This window comes from Dermacentor silvarum, chromosome 8, assembly GCF_013339745.2.
Source record: "Dermacentor silvarum isolate Dsil-2018 chromosome 8, BIME_Dsil_1.4, whole genome shotgun sequence".
Taxonomy (NCBI): domain Eukaryota; kingdom Metazoa; phylum Arthropoda; class Arachnida; order Ixodida; family Ixodidae; genus Dermacentor; species Dermacentor silvarum.
This window is the reverse complement of record NC_051161.1, coordinates 119,886,930-119,910,444: the sequence shown is the minus strand read 5'-3', so window position 1 is coordinate 119,910,444 and position 23,515 is coordinate 119,886,930. Positions and strand designations below refer to the sequence as shown.

At 46.7% G+C, this 23,515-nt stretch overlaps 1 protein-coding gene across 1 annotated transcript in view; it reads right to left on the bottom strand.

Annotated features, from left to right (window-relative positions):
* Positions 1 to 23,515, bottom strand: part of LOC119461642 (potassium voltage-gated channel subfamily KQT member 1-like) — a 283,324-nt gene that overhangs the window by 6,734 nt on the left and 253,075 nt on the right. Inside the window, exons 10-12 of the mRNA XM_037723006.2 lie at positions 23,210 to 23,283; positions 21,911 to 22,038; positions 17,790 to 17,886 (exon numbers count right to left, since the gene is read on the bottom strand). Of these exons, the coding sequence (XP_037578934.1) occupies positions 17,790 to 17,886; positions 21,911 to 22,038; positions 23,210 to 23,283 (299 nt within the window). The remainder of the gene's footprint in view (positions 1 to 17,789; positions 17,887 to 21,910; positions 22,039 to 23,209; positions 23,284 to 23,515) is intronic.

The window sequence follows — 23,515 nt, the reverse complement described above, 5'->3', positions numbered from 1 at the left end:
CGCACCCAACGGCAAGATCTAATAGGCCATTAGCGCTCCCTCGGCGCAGCCAAACCGAGCAGCTGGCTTAGTCAGGAGAGGGGATATCTGACAAAACCGCATCACGTTCACGCTTCGCCGACGTCTCGAACGTTACCAATCACCATCAAATCGTTCTCGAACCACAATCTGTCGCACACGGCATGACTGAATCCGAATTGTCTGTCCAGAAAGTCTCTCCGAAATTTCGCACACGCGCCCAAGTGCTCGTCCAATTTAGTGGCGCGGTACCTGCGTCACTTCGCCGCCGCTTGCGGGCAGCTTTCAGGGCAGGATCTTCGCTGCTACTCGGCGCCCGTTTCCTAGATTTCCTCTTGCTACGCCAGGTGTCAGTGCATGCCTTACTGGTTTGGGAACGATTAGCCAAACAGTCCAGCACAAAGACTTGATATATTTCGTGCAGACGGCGCCCACTTGAACAATTGCCGCCATTATATCCAACACAAGGGGAGCCTTGGGTGCGTCAGCGGGGAACGCCAAATGCAAAGAAATAGCACACGCTCTCAAGAGCTCCAGCGTCGTTTACTACGCATGCTCAGTGTCGATCGCACTGACTGTAACGTTAGCGCTAAGCCCTTGCATTTGCGACTCTACATATTACTAAAAAAAAAAGAACTCCGCCTCCATTCCACCGTGTAAAAGTGGGTGTATACAGCGAAGTTGGTGCGGACGTTAGACGACGTTACACAAGCACCACCACCACAAGCCACGTACGCCACACGCGCACGCACGTGTGCGGAAGTGCAGCATACATCCTCGTTCTTGTACGCCCTCCTCCAAGCGCAAGTGCCTTGTTGAACTAAATGAACGATCAAAAGTAAATTGCGTCAGAAAATGCGTAAAGTACGACTGACACACAAGCTGCAGACATGATAGCTTCGGACTGTTATTCGGATATAAGAGAAAGCACAAATGTGTTGCTCGGAAACTCAAAGACAAAGCCCTTTTCCAGACGCCGTATGCATTTGTGCCTTCCGCCTGGTGGAACTGCGTTATTAAATTATGTGAATTTATCAAAATAAAGTGTGTCGCAAAATCTCTAAAGTACGGCTTACACACAACCTACAGACGTGACAGCATCGGATTGTAATTCGAATATATGAAAAACAAATTTCTGTTGCGCGGAAACTCAAACACAAACCCCTTCTGCAGCCTCCTTTTTTTTAGGGGGGGGGGGGAGGGGGTGAGCATGCCACGAAAAATCCCGAGAAACTAGAGGCTAACTGCTTCTCTGTAAAATAGCGCTTTCATGCATTGCAGCCGCCGTGCCTCCCTCTTCCTTGGGAATTGTGCATTGTGAATTGTGTGATCATTGATCGCCAATAAACGGTGGAATAAGCTTGCGCTTCTTCTCAACTCACCAAATTAGCAAATTTATGAGCAGCTAGCGCTTCTAATTTACGGCTTCGTTCGGCGACTCGCGCCTGTAGGCCTCACGAGAGGCATCTACATAGAAAGCCGCAACAAGCGTCCTATTGGATTACCTTGGCTCAGACAGGTCTGACGCGGCACAACAGATGGTGCCTTCTTCAAACTTATGCCTTTATGTTTCATACCTGCCCATTAAGTTAAATTTATGTTTGCAAGCGACATGCACTGTGGCATCCACTCAAAATGCTTGTGTATAACGTACGTAAGGTGCCGAACGCTATTCGAAAACTGTCTAATGAAGAGACATAAGATACCATATGTGTTCATGCCATCTAATGCCTCATATTCATTCAGATTTTATCTCATATCTTGCGACATGCCAAAGTAAAAAATAAAATAAACGATATAAGGAAATAGAAATAAAAGCATAAGAAAACGTAAAGAAAATTACTGCCAGGCATAACACACCCCAAACATCAACCACTTCAAGGCTTGAATATCGTTTTCGAAGCAAAGCCGCGGTGGCTAGAGCGGTCGACTAGCTGGCGCTGATAATAGTAAAGCCGACGCTATGGCCTTATAACCAAACTAGAAATTGCTATACAAGCTCGCGGAATCATTCTTCTGGCTTCGTAGCAGCGACAGAAAAGACCGCTGAGAAACTATTTTCTGAACAAGTTTATTTTGAATCCATCTAAGTTCAAAGGTTTCCATTGATTCGAACACCACGTGATTGTGTCCTATTCTGCACATCTCAAAGTTGTACTGTAAAGGGGAATCTTGTGACAAGGAAGGCACACAGGCTGGCAAGGGCTTCAATGCCGGCTATCTACTCAATGCTTATGGAGAGGGCAGAAGTCTACAACGAGAAAAAGAAATTGACTCGCCATCCCGGGCGTCGGAAAGCGGATGCCTAACAAAGCTGTTGGAAACCACCACTAGAACTGCTGAGGGGGGTATGCAATGCTTTATGGTTTTAGAGTAATGGTAATTTTCACAGCACGCCGCCACCCATAGCGCTGTTGCAACAGCATTGAAACCAGTTTATAGGCTGGTTATTTTATATACGAAAGGCTTGGCACGTCACTCCCCATGCACGTCAAAAGCTGCCGCGCGGCGGCAGCTTGCGAAACAGTAATCTTTACCGGGAAACGTATGCGTTCTTCGCATTGCATTATGGCGTGGGCGCGCCTTATGATCAATTATGTGGTTCGGATGCTGGCGTTGAGCTTGTTCTTTATTGAAACACATGCTGTCCGGTTTGTTGTATGCGTGATTCCAAAGAATATATGCACTGTTGGCTTCACTTTGCTGAGTGCTTGTGGCCTCTGGCTTACGGGGGTATGTATGTATGTATGCCCCCCCAAATGTAATCGCTCATAGCGATTACATTTGGGGGGGGGGGGGCGTGAGTAATTGATTGATGATGATATTTTTCTGTCGACGTTACGCCACGATGAAATCTCGGGATCTGAGCCATAGACAGCTACGCTGTAAAAATCAGAAGACCACTTATTCCTGAGGCTCTAACTTATGGTACATTTGGCTGGTCATTTGCGAGTGCTCCAGAGCGTTACGGCTGACGCGCGTTGCACCTGACTGGTCGACATTCAGCGCTCGAAACACATTTGGCGGGTTCTTTCAGAGCACCGCACTTCAGCTCCGAGCGCTCGAAGGCGCTCTCACCTTCGACCTCGGAGCGCGACCGAGGTCTGGAGGAGTCCAGGTCACGTGGCTCCCGCAGCTTCCGTTGTTGGCGCGGCGTGCGCCGCGCCAGCCCCTGGGTGCCTGCGCGCCTTGTTGGTTTAAAACAAAACAAACACTGACGTATTTCTTCTTCCGGTCTCCGATTTTTGTGGCGAATAGCGGCACGCTTGGCTCGGGCACGTTTTCTCTGGCTCCTATCAAGAGCAGGCTCCTCATGGTTGCAATATGGGTCAGAGCGCGGTAGGCACCAGCCGAATGTACCATCAGTCACTGAGACAGCTGCAGGGTGCCACGCGGGCCCATTCATCTTCTCAAGAACAGCATATTTGCGATGGCCGCGGCGTCGACCTCGTCTGCTGCAGTATTGTGTATTGTGGCCTCACGAAGTATTCCGGTGGCACAGCGTGAAGCAAAGCGGAATTTACGTTAGACCAATCATAAAAGGTTCTTTCGTTGATCATTATTGTTTTTTTCTCTCTCTCTTTCGCGAGTGGAATAATTTGAACGTGTATTTTCCCTCTTGAGTATATAAGCAATATGCTCACTTTTAGGGCAGGAATATGCATTCGAGTTATAAAGTTTACAGCATTGCTTCCTCGATGATATACACATGTGCAAGTGCCTTTACTGGCTGAGTCTACGTAGGGCGCGAAACCTCGCACAATCTATCAAGCACCATATGAGAAAGAAAAGTTAAGTGACGTGAAAAGGGGAGAGACACGGCCAAATAACCTTGGCTCTTGGCGGCTACTCCACATATATGGGGTGGAGCGTTAACGAGAGACAGGGAAACGAAGAAAGTGAAATGAGGCGACGGTTCAATACTACGGTGAATGCTAGTGATCGGTCCAATGTAGGGTATACTCAGTGTGTGCAGTTGCTATATATGCATGACAAGTGCTATCGTCGACTATTTGGAGACTATTATGAGTGCCCTGCACGATAGCGTAATCATTACCGCATTCTAACGGCACATTGCCCGTGGACATGATTTCTAATCCTAGCGACAGTGTCAGTGGCCGGAATTTCTTCTTTGCCCTATGGCTAGGGTAACGCCGAGGATGAAAATGTGGCCACACGACGATGGCTGCCGTAGTCCCGTTCACTCAACATAAAAGTTGTACGTACACAGCAAGCCCAGTTTCTAGCTGTTAACTATCATGTCAAAAAGTAGTAAATACGATTATACAAAAGAAGCTTCAGTTCAAAACGTCATTTAGTCGGTATCACCCGATGTCCGTCGATAAGGAAGCACCGCTACAAATTAGCAAAAATTTGTAAGTAGATTTCCGACGTTGAGTATATGAACAATATGTTCACCTTTAGGTCAGAAATATGCAATAGAGTGTGTAATGTTTACAGCGTTTTCCCCCGATTTGATGTACATGTTTTCACTTTTCGGGAACTTTCTGTCCCTTAAACTTTTCCTTTGTTTCTTTTAATCCGCCGACCCTTTTCTGCCAGGCTGTGCAGCCAATCGGGTCCCTGTTTGCTTAAGCTCTTCGCCTTTCCTTGATTGCTCTGTCTCTCTGTTCAACTTTGGCCAATCCGCGAATGCTGAACGAACGCACTCTTGTGTGCGGTCGCCATACAATAATTGTGCGCAGTCATACGGACGGTAACAAAGCTTTCACAGCACAGTATCCATGTAAATTGAACACTTTGTGGCCCGCATCTATACCCATCGATAGCTCGCTGTCAAAGACATTCTTTTGACGACGACGAAGTTGCTCTTTGCTAGAACGCATTCTGTCTCGGCTAGCTATATTTCGTCCAATTTTCCACAATTTCCGGGGCGCTTTATGCGTCCGGCCTTGCGGCTATGCACGTGGAGCCTCCCACAGGCCTGTGTGGTCAGAAGTCTACTACGGCGCCCTTTTCATTGACAAGCGGCACCTGGTACACCAGTAGTGAAGACTCCACTGAGGCTCCTGCTATCGTGGCCATGGATGCGGATAATGCCATCCCGTCAGGCCAGAAGTCTACCTTGACAAGCTCCTCAAGGAAGCGAGGTACTTGGTCTAGCACCAGCGAAGACACTAAGGTTTCGCTGTCACTCATCGAATGACAGCTTTGTGTCGGCGAAGAGCCGAAAAGCCTAAAGGAGACTCATCAAGACGTCATCACCTGGGAGTACATCAACCCTGCATGCAAAACCTGAGCGCTGGCCGCACACCGTCCTCTTCATACCTGTGGATTCTTCCATCTGCCTTCGAGGATTAAACAGGCAAACAGCCAATCATCGTTATCTGCGAACCAAATTTAACACACCCTATCAGACTATCCGGCTACGAGTCAATTACGTCCTCAAATAACAATGGAAATAGCAAGGTAGTCGTCTTTATTCGCCGTGAGCTTACTTACGTCGTCCAGCCTCTGCAACCTCATGATGACAATTAGTATTTCTGCTTAACCGTCTAAAATAGAAAGCTCACATTTACACTTGTAGGCGCGTACCTATCTCCGGCCATCAAGCCCGTTTGACACCAAAAGCCTAGAAGACATAATAAAAACGTCTCCAGGTCCTTGGAATATCACCGGGGATTTTAACACCCATCACACCATTTGGGGAAGCTCAAACGTCAACGCAACCGGGAGAAAACTCGCTCCATTTTTCTCCAATCGTGACCTCTTGCTGCTGAAGGACGCTAGTCTTACGTTTCAGCAGGGCACAGTGTACACCTGGACTTGACCTTTGTATCACACCGCTTTGTCATGCGCGTAAAGTGGTTTTTGGACATTGAAATACATGGAAGCGATCACATCCCCACTTACCTCAAGATGGACGGGATGTTTAACACTAAACCGCCTAACACAATGCGAAAAATTGATTGGACTGTGTTGAAAGACCTATACTGGAGGACGCTTGTCAGAAAGGTGTCTCCTCTAGTCTGCAGGAAGCTATTAAAGAAGCGGTGCAGACCGCTATGTGCACGCTCATGTGCTCATAAAAGTACTCGAAATTCGACCTGGAGTTGGAGCGACTTCGTGCGATTCGTCGTCGCGCCGAACGAAGATGCCGACGCACGCAGTCCATTCACGATCTAAGGACAGCCCGGCGCACTCAAAAGATGATACAAAGTCACATAGATAAGCTGGAATCCGAGCGCTGGACAAAGTATTGTGAGTCCCTTGACCCCCGCGAACCACCATCTCAAATATGGAGAACTGCGAGAGGCCTATGCTCTGTTCCGGAACAACGCTTTCCATTCAAGGCACTAGCACTTTTCCAACGCCGACAAGACCTTGACGCAGCGGAAGATTTCTGTGCTATTATTGCAAGCCAGTCAACGGGCTCAAGTTCCCTTACATTAATTACGTTCTGGACACAAGGTACTCACGCATGGATTTGCTGTTCGCCACTCAAGAGCTCGACGCGGCACTTTCATGTAATCGGTCGTCGTCCCCTGGCCCAGATGGTATTTCTTACCGTATATTGTGCCACCTCGGTCAACAAGCGCGAAGTGCACGGCTGCACATTTTCAATGAGTCCTGGGAGAATGGAAACGTTCCTCAAGAATGGAAGACCAGTCACCTGGTACCGCTCCTCAAACCTGGCAAGTCTCCTCCAGAGATTACTTCATAGCGCCCAATCCCGCTGGCTAGTTGCATTGGGAAGGTGATGGACTTGAATGGTCCCTGGAACACTACGAAGTTTACCCAGGCGCAATGGCTGGCTTTCGACGTCACCGAAGCTCCATTGATAATGTCATTGATTTGTTTTCTTTAGTTTAATATAAAAAGCCGTGTAAACGATTATCTGTCGCCATGTTCTTAAACATCAAAGAAGCATATGACGATGTTCTTCATGAGAGTATATTAGAGGCTCCGGAATTGGTTGGTCTTGGCGGTCGAGTTTATCGTTGGACACGCAGTTTACATATGCGGCCTCTATTTGTGAATACCGAAGACGGCCCAACTTCTCAACACTATACACACCGTGGAGTACGGCAGGATGGAGTGCTGAGCCCGACACAATTCAACCTCGTGCTCATTGCTCTCGTAGAATGCCTACCAAATACGGTGAAGTTGTCTGTCTATGCCGGTGACATATGCGTCTGGGCATCTGGCGTGACGCGTTCTCAAGTTCGTGCAAGGCTAAAAAAATCTGCGGACGGTGATAACGATGTACCTTAGCGAACAAGGCCTCAAGATTTCCCCAGAAAAATGTGCATTGGTCGCATTCAGCCGGAAACCAATAGCTTCATATGCCATATCCATCGATGGACAAAATATCTCTTACGTGAGAACGCACAGGTTATTAGGGGTAGTCATCGAGTGTGACCTCTGTTGTAGTCCCCATGCCACCTACCTAAAGAAGTGCCTGGCAACCATCTCCCAATATTTCAAGTTTCTTGGAGGAAAATCCTGGGGTACTTCAGTACACGCGATGATGCAACTCTACAGGACGCTGTTTGTCGGGTATCTGAGGTACAGCTTGGCAGTGCTAAGCAATACCTGCAGAACTAACATCCGTACAATCGAAAGTGCTCAGGCACTGGCGCTCAGGGTCTGTCTAGGGTTGCCACGATGTGCATCAACATCAGAAACGATTGCAATTGCGCATGACTACCGAGCCAAGACTCACATTATTATGGAAGCGCTCACAGCACACATCAGGCACCTTGCTCGCGCCCCTTCCCATCATCTAGCCTCACTGACAGAAGACCGACCACGCGCCTCTTCGGGTCAGACGATTCTGCCTGATTGTGTATACCTTCAATCAGGTTACACAGTTGCATCGATAGTTTTGTTTCCCCGTTGGCGCTTGACTCAGCCACAAGTTCGACTGACAGTGCGAGGAATTCGAACGAAGGCACAACTCTCATCACCAGCTCTCAAGTAACTTTCGCTGATCTTCCTGTACGAAAACTACAGTGATCATACCCATCTATACACTGAGGGGCAGGATCAGTGCTTTTTCCTGCGAGAGGCTCCACCTTGAAGTTCAAGACATCACACCAGACAACATCGACAGCCGCCGCTGGCCTTGCTGCTTCGTAGCGCACCTCACATAATTCGTGAGGAACCACCTCAAAAATGGAGTGTTTTCAGTGACTCCAAGGCAGCTCTACATTGCTTGCTTTCCCCCTTACGCCGTGGACCCTACGAACGACTAGTCCTAGAAATCCGAGAGCTCCTTCATCGTCTCATCGAGCAAGGACGCGACGTCACCTTTTCAGTGGCTCCCTAGCCACTATGGCGTAATGGGCAACGAACATGCGGATGAAGCTGCTCGATCTGCTCATGAAGACGGCATGCAGGAACCAATCCCGCTGTCAAGAACAGATGCAGCAGCGAAACTTCGAATGCTTGAAGACGATGCCACACAATTGTTGTGGAACACACCTAGTTTGCAGTACACACTTCTGCATCGACTGGACCCCTGTCTTCGACTTCGACCTCCACCTGGACCCGAAACAATGGTACTTTGTCGATTGTGGCTTGGTGTCGCATTTACGAAGTCGTTTGCTTTCCGAATTTGATTGGAGGATAGTGCTGCTTGTGACCACTGTGGCGACGAGGAAACTATCGAACACGCACTTTGTCATTGTCCACGACACAGCGCACACAGGCAGTCACTCGCGACCGCACTGGCGTGTCTTGACGACCGGCCGCTTTCGGAGCCGACAGTTCTGGCACACCGGCCTATACAGTCGTCACATAAGAAGTCAGTCAAGACACTCTTGAAGTTCTTGCGTTCGAGTGGACTATCCTGTAGTCTCACGGAGTCTCACTATACCTGTAGTTCTCACGGAGGTTTCCGACCTTCTCTATTGTTTTTACGTGACTGCTTTTTCTCTCACCTATTTTTCTGCCTTTCATTCCCCCTTACCATTCCCCCAGTGCAGGGTAGCAAACCAGAATATTTTCGGGTTAACCTTCCTGCCTTTCCCGTCCGTTTCTCTCTCTCTCTCTCGCCGTCAAATGTTTCAACTTCAAATTCTGCCGCGCTCGGAGCGGTTTCGGATAGCTAGCGCCATCCAGCGCCTGAAAGAGGAACTATTTTGTTAGTTTCGCTTTCTTGTTCGTTTTTTCACCGCGGGGGAGGGGGGATTTTTAAAGCGCCTTTTCGTTGCGCGTGACGAGCGCTCGTAGTTTCCGACATGGCGTCGACGTTGCGCGCAGCTGCCACTCGGAAACGGCGACTTTCGATGAGTACGGATTTCGATGAGTCTACGTCAGAATTTTTTTATGGTGCTAGCAGCACAGACTTGGACGATGACATTGATTCATCGGACTTCAGCACGGACGACGAAAATGTGCCAAATAGCCCCGGAACGTCAACAGGTATCCAGCGGCAAGTTTCGTTTTCTACTCCGGATCATTTCCTCGCTGCCGCGCTCAGACCTAAAGATATCGGGTGTGTTCTAAAGGTCAGAGTTCTCCTCTGCAGAGTGTCAACGTCGCTAGGGCGGGACCACTTGCCGGCGGCGGCTCAAAGGGTGCAGTTTTGCGCGAGAACACGGTCGGGAGTGGACCTCGGCATTGCGCTCCACACGTGCGCGCGGTTCTTACGAACCGCCGAATAGCCACTAGGGTTTACTTCCCTTTGTATATAAAGAACTACTTCAGATAGAATATTTACATTATGTTTATTTACAGGCCATTAAATATATTTACTGGATTGTTGTATACATCCATATTTCGAATTTTGTTTATGTTCTCGTGGTGCAAAGCGCCATCGGTGTTTTTACGGAGTTTCCTCGTTTTCGCTGCAATTCTTTTATTAAACAATTCTTTTCAAGGAATGTTAATAAATATTTGCTTGCAAATAATACCAATGAGAAAGCACCTTGCTTCTACAAATTGATACCATACATTCCAATGTATGGTATCAAGCATTTGCTGTAGACGTAAAAAAACTCTGTCAGCCCTTCCACTGGGGTGGAAATGGAACACCAGCGAAGCTGTACTATGGTGAAATCATGTATTTCCAGTTATGACTATTAAGATGTGCTGGTGTAATTGGTTATTTGAACTATTAGAGAATGAGAAATATATATGATCCGGTGGTTTTCATTTATTTAGTGACCACAGGACAAGCACTGTGCCTCATGGTCGCTATGGTACACCGCCACAGGGTGTACGGCAAAGGCTGGCACGTTCTTCATAAACACGTCACCGACGCCGCGCGCGCTCGGTGCGAACGCGAGAAGAACGCCACCGCCGTCGGCAGGAGTTGTGCGCGTTGTTTGTGTGACCGCACACAACCGCTGTCAAAACGCTGGCTACGTGACGAACGGCTAAACGCCGTTGTCGTCACTGAGAGGCGGGCGAGAGCCCAGAGAGTGTCGGCGGGAGAGGCCGGCAGGGCTGCGCGCATGCGCCGCAGTGGGAGAGCGGGCACGCACACGCACAGTCTAGGGTGCCTCCGTGCCCTCCTTGCCCACCACTCCTCTACTACTGGGAAGTCGCGCTTGCTCTCCGCCGTGCGTTCGCTCCCCGTGAAAGCGCGCGTCCCCCGCCTTTGCGCGCTTTCACTCTCACATACAGTATGTGGCCAATGAGAGTTTTTTTCTATTGCCGGACGCGACGATCGGAAGGTGAGCCCTTAACAGTTTCGCTGTAGAAAGCGTTTACTACACTACCCAAACACTGCCTATCTCCCTGCGGGCGCTGCTACCTGACCGAAAAGTTATGTCGCAGACAATCCACCTAAAAAACAGTAACCATGCGTCTGTTCCTTAAGAGGGACGAAAAGTTCAGATCAATTAGTAAATTACGTTTCTGCGATACCAATTCTGCCAATGTTTGCTCTGAGAGGAGGCGTGATAAACCAGAAAAAAATAAATCGAAAACGAAGGCTGAGTGGGGACACCACCATGAACTTCCCGTTATGACAACATCCGGCCAGGAGTGCTATGCAGGATGTGCCGAGCTTCTCGTTCGCACGAGTTTTACCCGAGTTTGCTCGATGGCAGTCAGTGAACGGAGATAGCAAAGAAAGCGCAAGAACAACGGGCCAAAAGAAATGTCGAGATAAAGCTGCGTATGACAACATGAGCGCCCCCTGCGCGGTGTTTCAAGCACAGAAGACTGCCCAACGAAACGCGCCACCGCCGCGTATTGTTATCAACGTATTATTGCAATTTAGAAATACCGTGACTGTCCCGCTGTCTATCTGCACACTTGCCGTGAGCCGCTTGCCACGCCTTTCTCGAGCGCGTCAAGGGCGTGCCTCCTCTCTCGGGCATTATCTTTCTATCCGCCGTCGAATGCGAACAGGGCACAGGCGGTGCATTCTTGCATCTACACTTTCCTTCAATCGAATACGTTAAAATACAACAAATAAAATAATGAACAATCTATTTCTTAAAGTATCGGTTTTTCGTTTTGAATGCTATAAATTTCTGATGACAAACGGAGATCGAGCGAATTATTACACTTTGCACTTTTTTTGCCGTCAGTGGCGACAGTGAGGCGACAGCTTACAAGCGGATACATTCTAGATGTCGCACACACGAGGGAGTTCATACGGTGACAAGTCGCCAGGGGTGCTGCAGTGCTATTCTCCACTAAGTCAGTCATCACAATGATCTGACCATTGCCTGTCTATTAGGGGAAGGGAAACGCATCGCCGCGGCATGGCTGTTCACCGCAGGCGCTTCACTGAGGCTATTGAGGCCGCCGCTTTACCAACGAAAAGCGAGACTCTGGCCATAGAGAGGGGATCAACGGCTGTCGCCGCAAAATGGCTGTACGGTACCAGTTTATTTCTGTGCGCGAAGCCTCCGTGATGCATTATGAAGAAGAGCGAGCTGCCCAGCGTTACAATTATTTGCTTTTCATCGCTTGCCCAGTGAAGGTGCCTCTGTGCGCAATACGCAGTATTTTGAGTGTGTTGTGCACTCCAAACTGCTTGCTGTTTGTTTGTGCTGGAGCTAACAGCGATCGCAGACGGATATCGTAACGACACCGCAACAATCGCATTTTGGCAGGTGAGGGCTCTAGTGTGCAGTTATGAAATGAGACTTCGAACGCAGGAAGGTGTTGCAACTGTTTAGTGTGCAGTGCTTGTGATGAAGAAATGTCATCGTAATGGGTCTAGAAAAGCGGGCGGTGCCCGACGCTGACCATGTTAGCGACACTACCGCTCCGATACATAGCCGATCATCTCAAATGACAGCTGCGATACGTTGTCGTTGGAAAACACTACGCACTCCTCAGCATCGTCATCCACCATGGCGCATCGACACCTTGCAAGTAGCTACAGTGACTTGCCGATAATTATTTGCTGTGTGCTACGTCGCCACAGTGCAGGCAATGAAACCATGTTGTGGGGCCATCACAGCCCGAGAAGACATACGCATATGTATAAGCCAGCGATAGTCGCCGCTCAGTACATCACCGATGACAGTGCGTTGTGAGTGTTTTATCTCGGCGGTCAAGATTGTTGATGCCTCTCTGCTCAGCACCGCGTCGCTGTTGCCGAAGAATAAGTTGGGCGTGGCTCAACTGTGGTCGGTGTGCACACAAGAATTACATGCCTCGCGTGAGGCGTGACCTATGGTTTTAATTGACAGGCGAACTCGTGCCAAACTCGTACATCGCGAAACCCTCCCCGAGTTGAACTCGGGAACATGGAAGCGGCAGCAGGAGCCTGTGTGATCGCATCCAGCGATAGCAAACGTCAATAGACCGTCTGGACCCGTTCACCTACATGACCGACGTAGAGTTTCAACGTCATTTTCGCCTTTCCAATACGTCAGTGCGCTGGATGTGTAGCGAGTTAGGCGAAAGCTCTCGTCTGCGGAGACAGCCTGGCGGGTAAATTATGCTTTCGGAGCACATATTGGTGTGACTAGGCTGCAGAGGAAGAGTTCGTGCGATCGCTTCGGCTCTCTCCGGCTTCAAGCGCCATGCGTCCACCGTGTCCCAGCGCCAGGCCAGGTCCGGCGGCGTCATCGGAGTACTGGGGCACCTGCAAGCACCTACGGTTCCAACCGGACCAGCCAACCTGTGGTTGGTTGGTCCCATTGTAGTGGTCACATTTTACAGGAAGACTCAGAATTGACGCCAGGCTGCCTTCCGGTGCAACAGGTGCCGAAAGCAGTCTTTGCAGTTACACGGTACCGCTGCACTGTACGGGCAGAGAGGCGAAGGAAGTTACTTCGCCAACACGGACCGCCTCGACCGTCCGAACGTCCACCTCTTTAGGCGGCAAGTGATTTGGCTCACGTACTGCGTGAGCAATAGCGTAGATGCGTGGCTGTTGAAGGAGATGACCAGCGACTTGTTTCCTTTATCGAAGCATGCCATCGCCGACTGGAAGAACTACGCCCGTGAGGTCCTGATGGACGAGCTGCTGGCGCGACCTCTACTCGGGAACCCCGGGAAGATAGTGCAATTTGACGAGTGCCTTCTTCGCGGCAAGCGAAAGTACAATCGAGGCCGCCTGATCAAGGGCGACAACGTTCCACCGAGCCGCCAAAATTACGGCGATGTTAAAAGATCATGCACCATGGGTCTTCGGCATGGTCTGCGCTACCACAGGAGTGCTGCGACTTTTCAAGGTCGACCGACGAGACGAAGCCATTATTGCAGCCAATGTTCAACCAGGGACCTTTATTCGCAGTAACGCACGGGTCGCATAGAACTGTATTTCAAATTTAGTGGATGCTAACGAGGCGAGCCTCAATCTGCACTGGGAAACAGTCAACCACAGCGTGAAGTTTGTGGGCCCCATCACGAGCCTTCAAACGCAAAAAAAGGGAATTTATTGTCAAAAAGTGAATCGCCACCTCGTCAGCGGTGGTGACAAGGTAACTGCACCGCTGCTGGAGTAATTCCAGGCATAGATGTCGTGGTAATCAATTAACCGCCACGTACGCTGCGAAGAGCATTTCTTGCGTTTGTTAGAAGCCACGGATCGCTCGGGATACCCAGTACAAGGACTCTTTCCAGCGGTTGTTAGAAGCCATCGCTCGGCGCTAGCCCGTCTAAAGGTGCATCACAATGTAAAAGAAAATAAAGCGTAGTTTTCTGACCCTCCTATGAGTGCTTTCCGGCATTCATGAGTGTTTACACGGTAAGCGCGTGGAAAACCACTACTGTGCTAGCAGACGCTCACTTCGTCTCGCAGCCTTACTTGAGCGCGAGCAACGAGCGATGTGAAGACCAGGCGCACACCAATCTGTGCTCGGAAATGGGAGCGCAAGCAGGTAGCGAGCCGCACCAATTTAATCCAGAGGAAAGAGAAGGAACAACGAGCGATCTCTTGAAAGCCTAGTGAGGAAACCAGCGCACACCGATCTGTGCTCAGAAATGCTAGCGCAAGCGCGTAGCGAGCTGCTCCACTCCAATCCAGAGGAAGAAAGAGGAGGGCGAGCGTCCCCTCGTGGTATAACGCGAAACGTATTAAACGGCACATTAGTCTAATACACATTCAGTGCACATCTTGTAAACCTTAAAATGCTTATAACCCACATTATAGTGACTAATATTATCGTACTAAATACATTTATTTGATAACATGCGTGTGCCTATAATGCACTCGGTGGAACGACAGACAAGTGAAAGAAGGTACGACCGTGCACCGACTGTATGATCACGTGAGCCCCAGTTTGTCGACCGCCAATATGGCAACGCTCAAGAGATGATAGCCACCCAGAGTGAATCTAGATAAACCAATGAAACTGGAGGCATGCCGATGGACAAACTTTGTCTTGCTACCATTAGTTCTTTCATCTTGGGGCGTCGCCAGAGCTCGTGAAGATCCCGAGTTTCGCCAAACTCGGCGCATCCTGCATAGCACCCCAGGTCTAATTATTCGTCTATCGGCAAAGACTAACTACGTTGCGCTTCGAAAAAAAAACAACAACATGAGAGACTCAAGCTAAGAAGTCTTAGCGTGAGTCTTAGGTTAAGGGCAGAAATGGGAAAATTTTAAATCGGTGACTTCATACGGAAGTGTCGGCGTTGACGTTCTGGCACGAAATTCGAGAAAATGAAGCTTGCTCCTCTTTTTGTATGCTACGAGTCGACCCATTCTGGTCGCATGAATGAAAGCAAAAATCTCGTCGAATGCTTTGGCAGTACCGGCCCTTTTCACGAAGCAGTTTTCCTTTGAGGAACGAAATGGCGCACGTTGCCTCAGTGAGAGAGCGCGATTACGGAACCATTACCGCTTCTGTCCTGCTGCTGTGCGATCAAGCTGTCGGAAATGCATCTGAGTGTTCAATAAAGCACTGTGCTCCATTCCTGATGCAAAATGTGGAACGGTAGAAGGGAGAGGTCTGCAGTAGTTGGCTGCAAAAATAGTGACTGCCATATTAAGGAATGGAATGAGTGTGCGTGGCCAAGTTCACGAAGTGCTGCTACATAAGGATGGCCTGTGTTGCCGGCCCTTCACGATGCACGGTTTCCTCGAGGATGAAAACAAATGCACTAACCCACCAGCGTTCTAACGCTAACTTCCAAAAAACGTACTGCTCGTACCGCTCGTTACACATTGACAAAGGGAGTAGCACTGCTTCCTCGCATAGTAATTTTCTCGCATGTTATCTACGACGTCCACCGCAACTTACACTTAAACTCACTCCCACTCTCTCGGTCACGTATCAAGAATAAGGGAATATCCACACTCTTGAATCAATGCGCCGAAGTACGGGTGATGGTGACTACACCGACTACACGCGCATGCTGGAAGCTGAACGTTTCGTGACGGTCCACAGGCGACAAGCGAGTGACTATATCGATAATACGTATTTGCTACAATTTATTACCACGTAGAGAAGATCTACGCTGCAAGCCTTTTGCGCGGCAGCAATAAATGTTTCGCAACTGAAAAAACCCGCGAGCCATTAGGCAGAATATAAACAATCTGATAGTGACCGCACCGAAGAAAGTTACTGGGTCAGAAACACGACAAGCCGCTTCTTCAAAGTGGTTGCTAAATAAAGAATGAAGAGCAAAACATGCTCATCCTGATTTATTCATCAGCGGAAAGTTTTCAGATCTTGGAATACATTTCTAGCGCCGCTTCTACTACAAACAGCCTACAGGCTGCTCGCGCAGTTTGCACGAGGCGTAATGAGCTCTTACATGTCCTCTGATGCTGTGGCCAAAGCTTCGTGTCGTCCCCCAAGCCACCGTCTACGATATCTGCCGAAACAGAGATTTGCTGAGCCGCACCGGTGTCATGCAAATCGACGTAAAGGCAAAGGAGGTAACTGAGCCACGCAATGAACGCGTCACTATATATCTGATCAAGTGTTACTCTTTGAAAGAAAGCGTTGGTGCAGAAATACACAATTTTCTGATATTCTGGTGGCACAGAATCAAGCAAACCAGATTTCACGTTTCAGCAGTCATAAAAGCTAATAAAAGGCACTTCTCTCGCTTTCTGATTTGGCGAATGGAACTTGATAAATCTTGAACATTGGGCCCAGATCACGGTATGGCTATAACATTTTTATTACGCCGGCGATGCCCTATATAGGTCATACAGGCTGTCGTGCCTATATCAGGGCACAGCTGTGATCTTAATCCAAAGTGGTACAGTTGCGCAATTTACCGTAAAGCACGCTTTTTTATTGCTCGGCGCCTTCATCGACCGACCTGGGGCCACCGGCGTGGCCGCCATTATTAATTTTAGGCATTGCTATGGCTGCTAAGGAAACCTTGAGTACTTTTCTCCACGCGTGTTGATCGATTCGCTTCACTCGATAGCCGATCGCTCACACTTGAGCGCAGATATTGGGCGCTCCGATGCACCGAAACCAATCGTATTTAGTCGAATATAACCATCCCGAGAATCTAAGCAGATCCCGCTGCTCCTGTCTTTAAAACTAAACAGTCTGGAAATTACTTGCGTGCAGCTGTAAGAAGCACTTTCGTATTCAAGCATCCATGGGCTGCCAGCGTACGAGCCAATGCGTTGCAAAGCGTCAACGAAACAGAAAAGACTAATTTCTGACTCGGCGATCAACATGTGATGGGCTGTGTAATGTTAGGAGGAACCACGATCAGGCACTGTCAAGATCTCCAGATAAAATGACAGAAAAGGTGTATATGAAAAGTGTTGCGACTCTTATGTGTCAGACTATCGATTTTACACCCCAGATAACTTTCAGTTGTGTTCCGATTAGAGTTGCTCCGCTAGAGTACATTTCTTTCTTGGAACTTCGAATACCTTTTCTGGTTTTAATGCAAGCGCGCTATCCCACATAGGCAAGCACATACGGTTGTGTAAAAAGAGGATGGTAATGTTCCAGAAAATACGGTACACACTGTGCATGCTCATGACATGCATAGCTAATTTGCATAGTAAATGTCACCAAGTATAGCCGATACATCGTCCATACGTCATATCCACACTACTCTCTATGATATTGTCACGGCTCGATTTCATAAGTAAACCCGGAAGCGAGGCTCGCTGGTAATCCATCATGTCGCTAAACATCAAGTCCGGCCCCGAAAGCCGGGAAAATAAAAGGAGCGGCACAAGATATTAGGATAAATCTCTTAGGAATTTGTATTAGTTCCTAATAGTAACGTAGATATTCCAGAAAAGAAAAAAAAATCAACGAGAAGAAAGAGTGGCTCCGTCCTCTTTCTGCCGTCCTTTGTTTGTAACATGTTCCCGAGCTAACCAATGATGTTGTGTTACATTGCAACTAAAAATATTATCGCAGTGCTGAATAAAATAAATCAAAACAAATACTTACGGCGCGTTCAACTTTCACGATCCTCGATGCGAGGCTAATCTTTGATTCATAAACATCTTTTGCTTTGGATCCAACTTTTCCCAGGATTTGGTCCAGTCTGTAAAGAAAATAAACAAATGGCGAGATGGTGAAAAAAGCAATATCACGTGCCTGCATGGCCAATTTTCTGGAAATGTTGCCGTAGGCAATATGGGGAAATTCGGTATAAAGTACACTCTAATATACATAGCATGATACAGTGAAAATGCGACGCGCTAATACGTTTAGAGGCCTGACCGAACTGCATCAGAAAGTGCTCAGTGCAAGAAAAATCTGAGTGGAGCACACCGAATGGAAAGTTAGCGTTGCACTAATTCATAGGCGCTGAAGTGCAAGAACATCAGAAATGTAATATGTGGACAACTGAGTTGTTTATAAACCTCCTTGGGCCAACTGTCCCTACCATGTTGGTAAAATGTGCATTTTTGTTTGCATTGCCTTTCAGATTTAAGATTTGTTGCAGAAAATTGCATGAAATATTAGAGCGTTTACATGAACAGTATGTGGCCCTGTGGTTCAAGAACCGTAGGCTGGGACCTGCTGTAAGAGTGAGATACGAAAATAAAAGCACAGGCACATTAGCGATAAATCTTTTGCAAGGGCAAAAACACAAATTAAAATGACAAGATATGCACTACAAATAACATATCAGGAAAATAAAAAAACTACTTTACATCAAATCAAAAGAATTTCAATTTATTCCTAAACAGGTTAATAGATGTTGCGTCTTTAACATGAGTTTATTTACTATAGTTAGTATTTATCTTTGGAAAGAAAGATGGCACTTGGCATGAAACGTGTTATTAGTAGGACTGGAAAGTAAGTCGCCTGGAACTATGTCTAAAGTAAGTTTGCAGTGATAAATTTTAAGATATAGCTTACCAACGCTTTACGCCTATAGCATGGGAAGCGGCAAAATCGTTAGTTGACAAAATCAGCAAGGACGATGATAGCCTGGACGAGCAACTGAGGATTTCAAGTGCTAGTTTTTGTAACTTGTATAATGGCCAGGTCTGAGAAGTATCTTAACTTCCCCAAGATGTAATACAATAGTTTTTATGACAATTTGCAAAATCATACCTTACCTACTGTGAGGGCGTGAGTGGCCAAAGTTGCCTATCTTTAAGTAAGGCTTTTTGCCAATGGAAGCCTTTCTGCGAACTGATGTAAAATTATCATGAAATTTCAGTGAAAGTCGACAATGACACCTAAAAATAACCATTGTTCCTGGATTATTCCTTCTCCATTTAGGTGTAGTGTCTCAGTGATGTCTATTTTTTTCGCGAAATGGAAGGTTATACACTTTATTTTAGATGCATTTACTTATAAGCTACTTTGCATGCACCACGGTTGGGGCGAAATCAGGTAGGTATTTTTGTAATCTAGCCATGCACCACAAGACCAATAACTCGCATCACTGACGCGCACAAAAAACAAACATGTACGTAGAACTGTGAGAACTTGCCGAAAACAGTCTCTGAATAACAGCGAGCGTCCTTTTCTATGAACGGTGAGCACTTTATTTTTAATGGGTATTCAAGTTTTCCTACAACACTGTGGCAGAATTAAAACCACAAGCTCTACAGAAAAATTTGAGAGTACAACTTTACTGTGCGAAGTGTAGTGACATTTTAAATCTATATCTTGTCCTCTTTACATGTCTAGAATTCAAGGCAGAAGGAAAAAATCATTATGAAAATTTCACCGCTTTATAGCCCTGCTATTTTATTAAGATCCGGCACTCCAGCTGGAGCATGTTTTTAATTTCAGGAGAGTCGCAGAGGCCTTCAATAAACTTTACGTAAACGAACTTTCTCAATATAACTGTTAGCCATATTGAGTTTCCTTATGCCTTTTTGACTCATAATCTGCTTTTGTGTGTCTGCATGGCGGAAAAAATTCTCAATTGTCTTTTCGGCAGAAAATCCGACCTAGCTAACTTTTAACTTAGCTGTAACGTTGAGTACCCTTTCGTCTAAATATGTGGGCATGCAGTTGTCGTAAAGTATCGTCAGCCCTTTTGGAAGTTTTCTTAATGCGTTGCTTAAAAGGTTTATTGATAACTCTTAAGCAATGGTTTTGCTATACTGAGTGATTTCTAAGAATGCAGTGTTCGCTGAGAGTAGCCGTCAGAAACCGCTTGCATAAACCATGAAGCTAACACAATTGTTTTGTCCTTAATGCTTCTGATCAATCGATCCGCTTCTTTTTCTCTTTAGCGCTCATTAGAATAGCCTGCTTCATTTATAAAGCCATTGCAGGAGGATATCGTTTCGATACGGAAGTCACCAATAAAGATGTGTTATCTTTATATGTGACAATATATGTACATCTTTCTAGCGCCATAACAATATTTTGATCGCGAATAATTTTTTGAAGCGGTACAGTTGCCACGTACCTCGCCGTATTCCGGCGTTAAAGATGTCATTCCATGGACAGTCGGACAGTAACACCTTCGTTGAGAATGCGAGCAAAACATTGCACATGCTGCCATGATACCGCTTCTGGTGAAAATTAGCATCATCCTGGTGGGTCAGAGCTCCGGGTCGAAGGAAGGACTAGGCATCGTAACCAGCAAAAAACTGCAGCTAATTTTGCGTCGTTCTTTGACTTTCTTTTGCAACGTTAAAAGCGGCACAGGTTTGTGGAAGTAGTAGGTTCACTTGGTTATACTTAAGGGAGCAAGTATAAACGCAAATGCCCAGTGCGATATGCTAATAACTTGAAAAATATATTTATCTTTACGAGACCTAGTTTTTTACCACGCTCTGTTTTAGTAGCCCTAATGATGGCAGCACTACTAAGACGCTGCGTCGGATCAGGCTTTTTCTTGCCTGCACTACAGACGCCTTACCCTTTACATCGAGGTGAGCGAGACTCAAGAAAGGGATCAGGCAAGGAGACATAATCTCTTCAATGCTATTCACTGCATGCTTAGAATAAGTATTCAAGCGCTTAGACTGGGAAGGCTTAGGAGTGAGGATCAACGGCGAATATCTCAGCAACCCTCGGTTTGCAGATGACATTTTCCTATTCATCAACAATGGGGACGAATTATAACAAATGATTGAGGATCTTAACCGAGAAAGTGTAAGAGTGGGGTTGAAGATTAATATGCAGAAGACAAAGATAATGTTCAATAGCCTGGCAAGGGAACAAGAATTCAGGATCGCCAGTCAGCCTTTAGAGTTTGTAAAGGTGTACGTTTATCTCGGTCAGTTACTCACAGGGGACCCTGATCGTGAGAAAGAAATTTATAGAAGAATAAAATTGGGTTGGAGTGCATACGGCAGGCATTGACAAATCGTGACTGGGAGCTTACCACTGTCGTTGAAAAGCAAAGTGCACAATCATTGCATTCTACCGCTGCTAACATATGGGACAGAAATTTGGAGGTTTACAAAGAATCTCGAGAACAAGTTAAGGACCGCACAAAGAGCGATGGAACGAAAAATGTTAGGCGTAACGTTAAGAGACAGGAAGAGAGCGGTGTGGATCAGAGAACAAACGGGGATAGCCGATATTCTAGTTGACATTAAGCGGAAGAAATGGAGCTGGGCAGGACATGTAATGCGTAGGATGGATAACCGGTGGACAATTAGGGTTACAGAATGGATACCAAGAGAAGGGAAGCGCAGTCGAGGTCGGCAGAAAACTAGGCGAGGTGATGAAGTTGGGAAATTTGCAAGCGCAATTTGGAATCAGCTAGCGCAAGACAGGGGTAATTGGAGATCGCAGCGAGAGGCCTTCGTCCTGCAATGGACATAAATATAGGCTGATGATGATGACGATGCTGATGAGCGAGACTCCACTACAGGCTTCTCTAGACAAGCAAGCAAATGTGACTTTTATTCTCTCAGGCACTCATTCCAAATAGTTCCGCGCATACGAAGTTTGAGTGTGCCATAGTCGCTAAGTCAGCACATTGATTCAGTCAACACCTTCGATTAGCAGCCAACGAGCAGGACTCCAACGGAGTGCTTTGTGCTTATCTCGGCAAAATGGACGCACACGAAAATGGTTGATCACTTGTGTGAAATTGAAAACTATAGAATAAATACCGACGACAGCGTGCAATTTACCTGAATTGGATATTCTTGGTTCGTCCAAGGAGATCAACATGACCCGCTGAGTATTGTTCGATGACGTCTTTCACATCATAAGGCTTCAGGGCCTCCTTAAATTTCCTCCGCGCTACAAAATATTTAATCTGAAAAAGAAAGCATGAAAAGCTATAACGCTAGTATTTATCTCAAGACGTCACAAACAAATTTCCCACAAGCATTCACAGCATGGTAGCAGAAAGTGAACATGGGCGCTTCAGTTCCGCTACGTGCATATCGAATTGGTTTCAATTTGTCTCTTAAATTTACACTTTGTTTTCCCTCTTATAATGCATGCACTGCCTTCATAAAGAACGGTCTGGTGACTTGTGTTGGGACGTGGCTGGTACTCTCCTAACGACGCTCATCCGTCATATCATATCGCTCTGTATTCGTAGTGTTTGTACTGCCTTCTGGAATTTTATCAACGCCAAATATTTTACAATTTAAATTGGGATCCCTTGTTATATATGCAAGTCGGTATACTCGCAGTGGGTAATTTGACACCGCGAATTCAACCGTCGTCACTGCTTTCGCAGTCTCCTACATCTGTTTATATCAATAGCCAGCGTGCGTGTGTGTTGTTGGCTTATCTTGTTTCCCTCTCATATACTGCCGACCCGTCTGGTCCCGATGACGGCTGCAAGTTTCACCTGGAAACTCAACGCTAATGTTAGCTTTCTAAGACAAAATTGGATTGAAAACGCTCCAATTACACGCTTGTGTAATTACAAGATGATTACGCCTAACGAAGGAGCCGTTTTGTAGCACATGATATGCGGCTGATTTATGTCAGAAATTTATTATTCGGATTGCACATATTAGTCATCGTGTCTAGAAAGTTACACCATGATTCCCACTAAAGCTTCTCTCCTAGCTGGTGAATTCTAAAATAAATGGAAGGGACTAAAAGTTCAATAAAAAACCCATCACTCAGTCAAAACTCAGCCTATCCACGTTCATCTTGAAGACTTAATGTGTAAATATTTTGTCAAGCCTTGTCTAGCTCTTCCGAAAATACAGCATGAAGAAAGATTACTTAAAGGGGCTTTGTACGAGCCCTGAAGCCACTATTTGAAACATCCTACTGGGTTTTTCATAGCAAACACAAATTAAATAAAGAATATGTGTCCAACAGAAACGCCGCTTTAGAAAATATGAATGTTGAAAATTGTTTCGAATTTTATCTTCCATCTGCAATATAGGTGTGTGCATCTTGCGTTCTTCTATTGGCGTTGAAGCAAATTAGCTTTGAAGAAAGAAACCATGTGAACTTACCTTTCTGAGCGATCTAATAGCATTTTTATGCTGTTTCGTGAGCACTGTAAGCCTAGGTTCTTCGGGCTCTTCGTCTGCAATACAAAACAAAATGTTAGACGCCAGAACACCTTGCTGAGTTATCTACTTGCCGTAGGTTTTCGCACAAAAATCTACAATGAACGCTTTTCGCAGGCGAGTTTAAGGCGAAGCGTAGATGCTCATTTCTTAAATAACGTAACAGCATATGGCTAAAACGGTAAATAAATATGAATATCAGTGCTACCACAGGCTATTTTCTCCATTTATTAAGCGTCAGATTGCTGC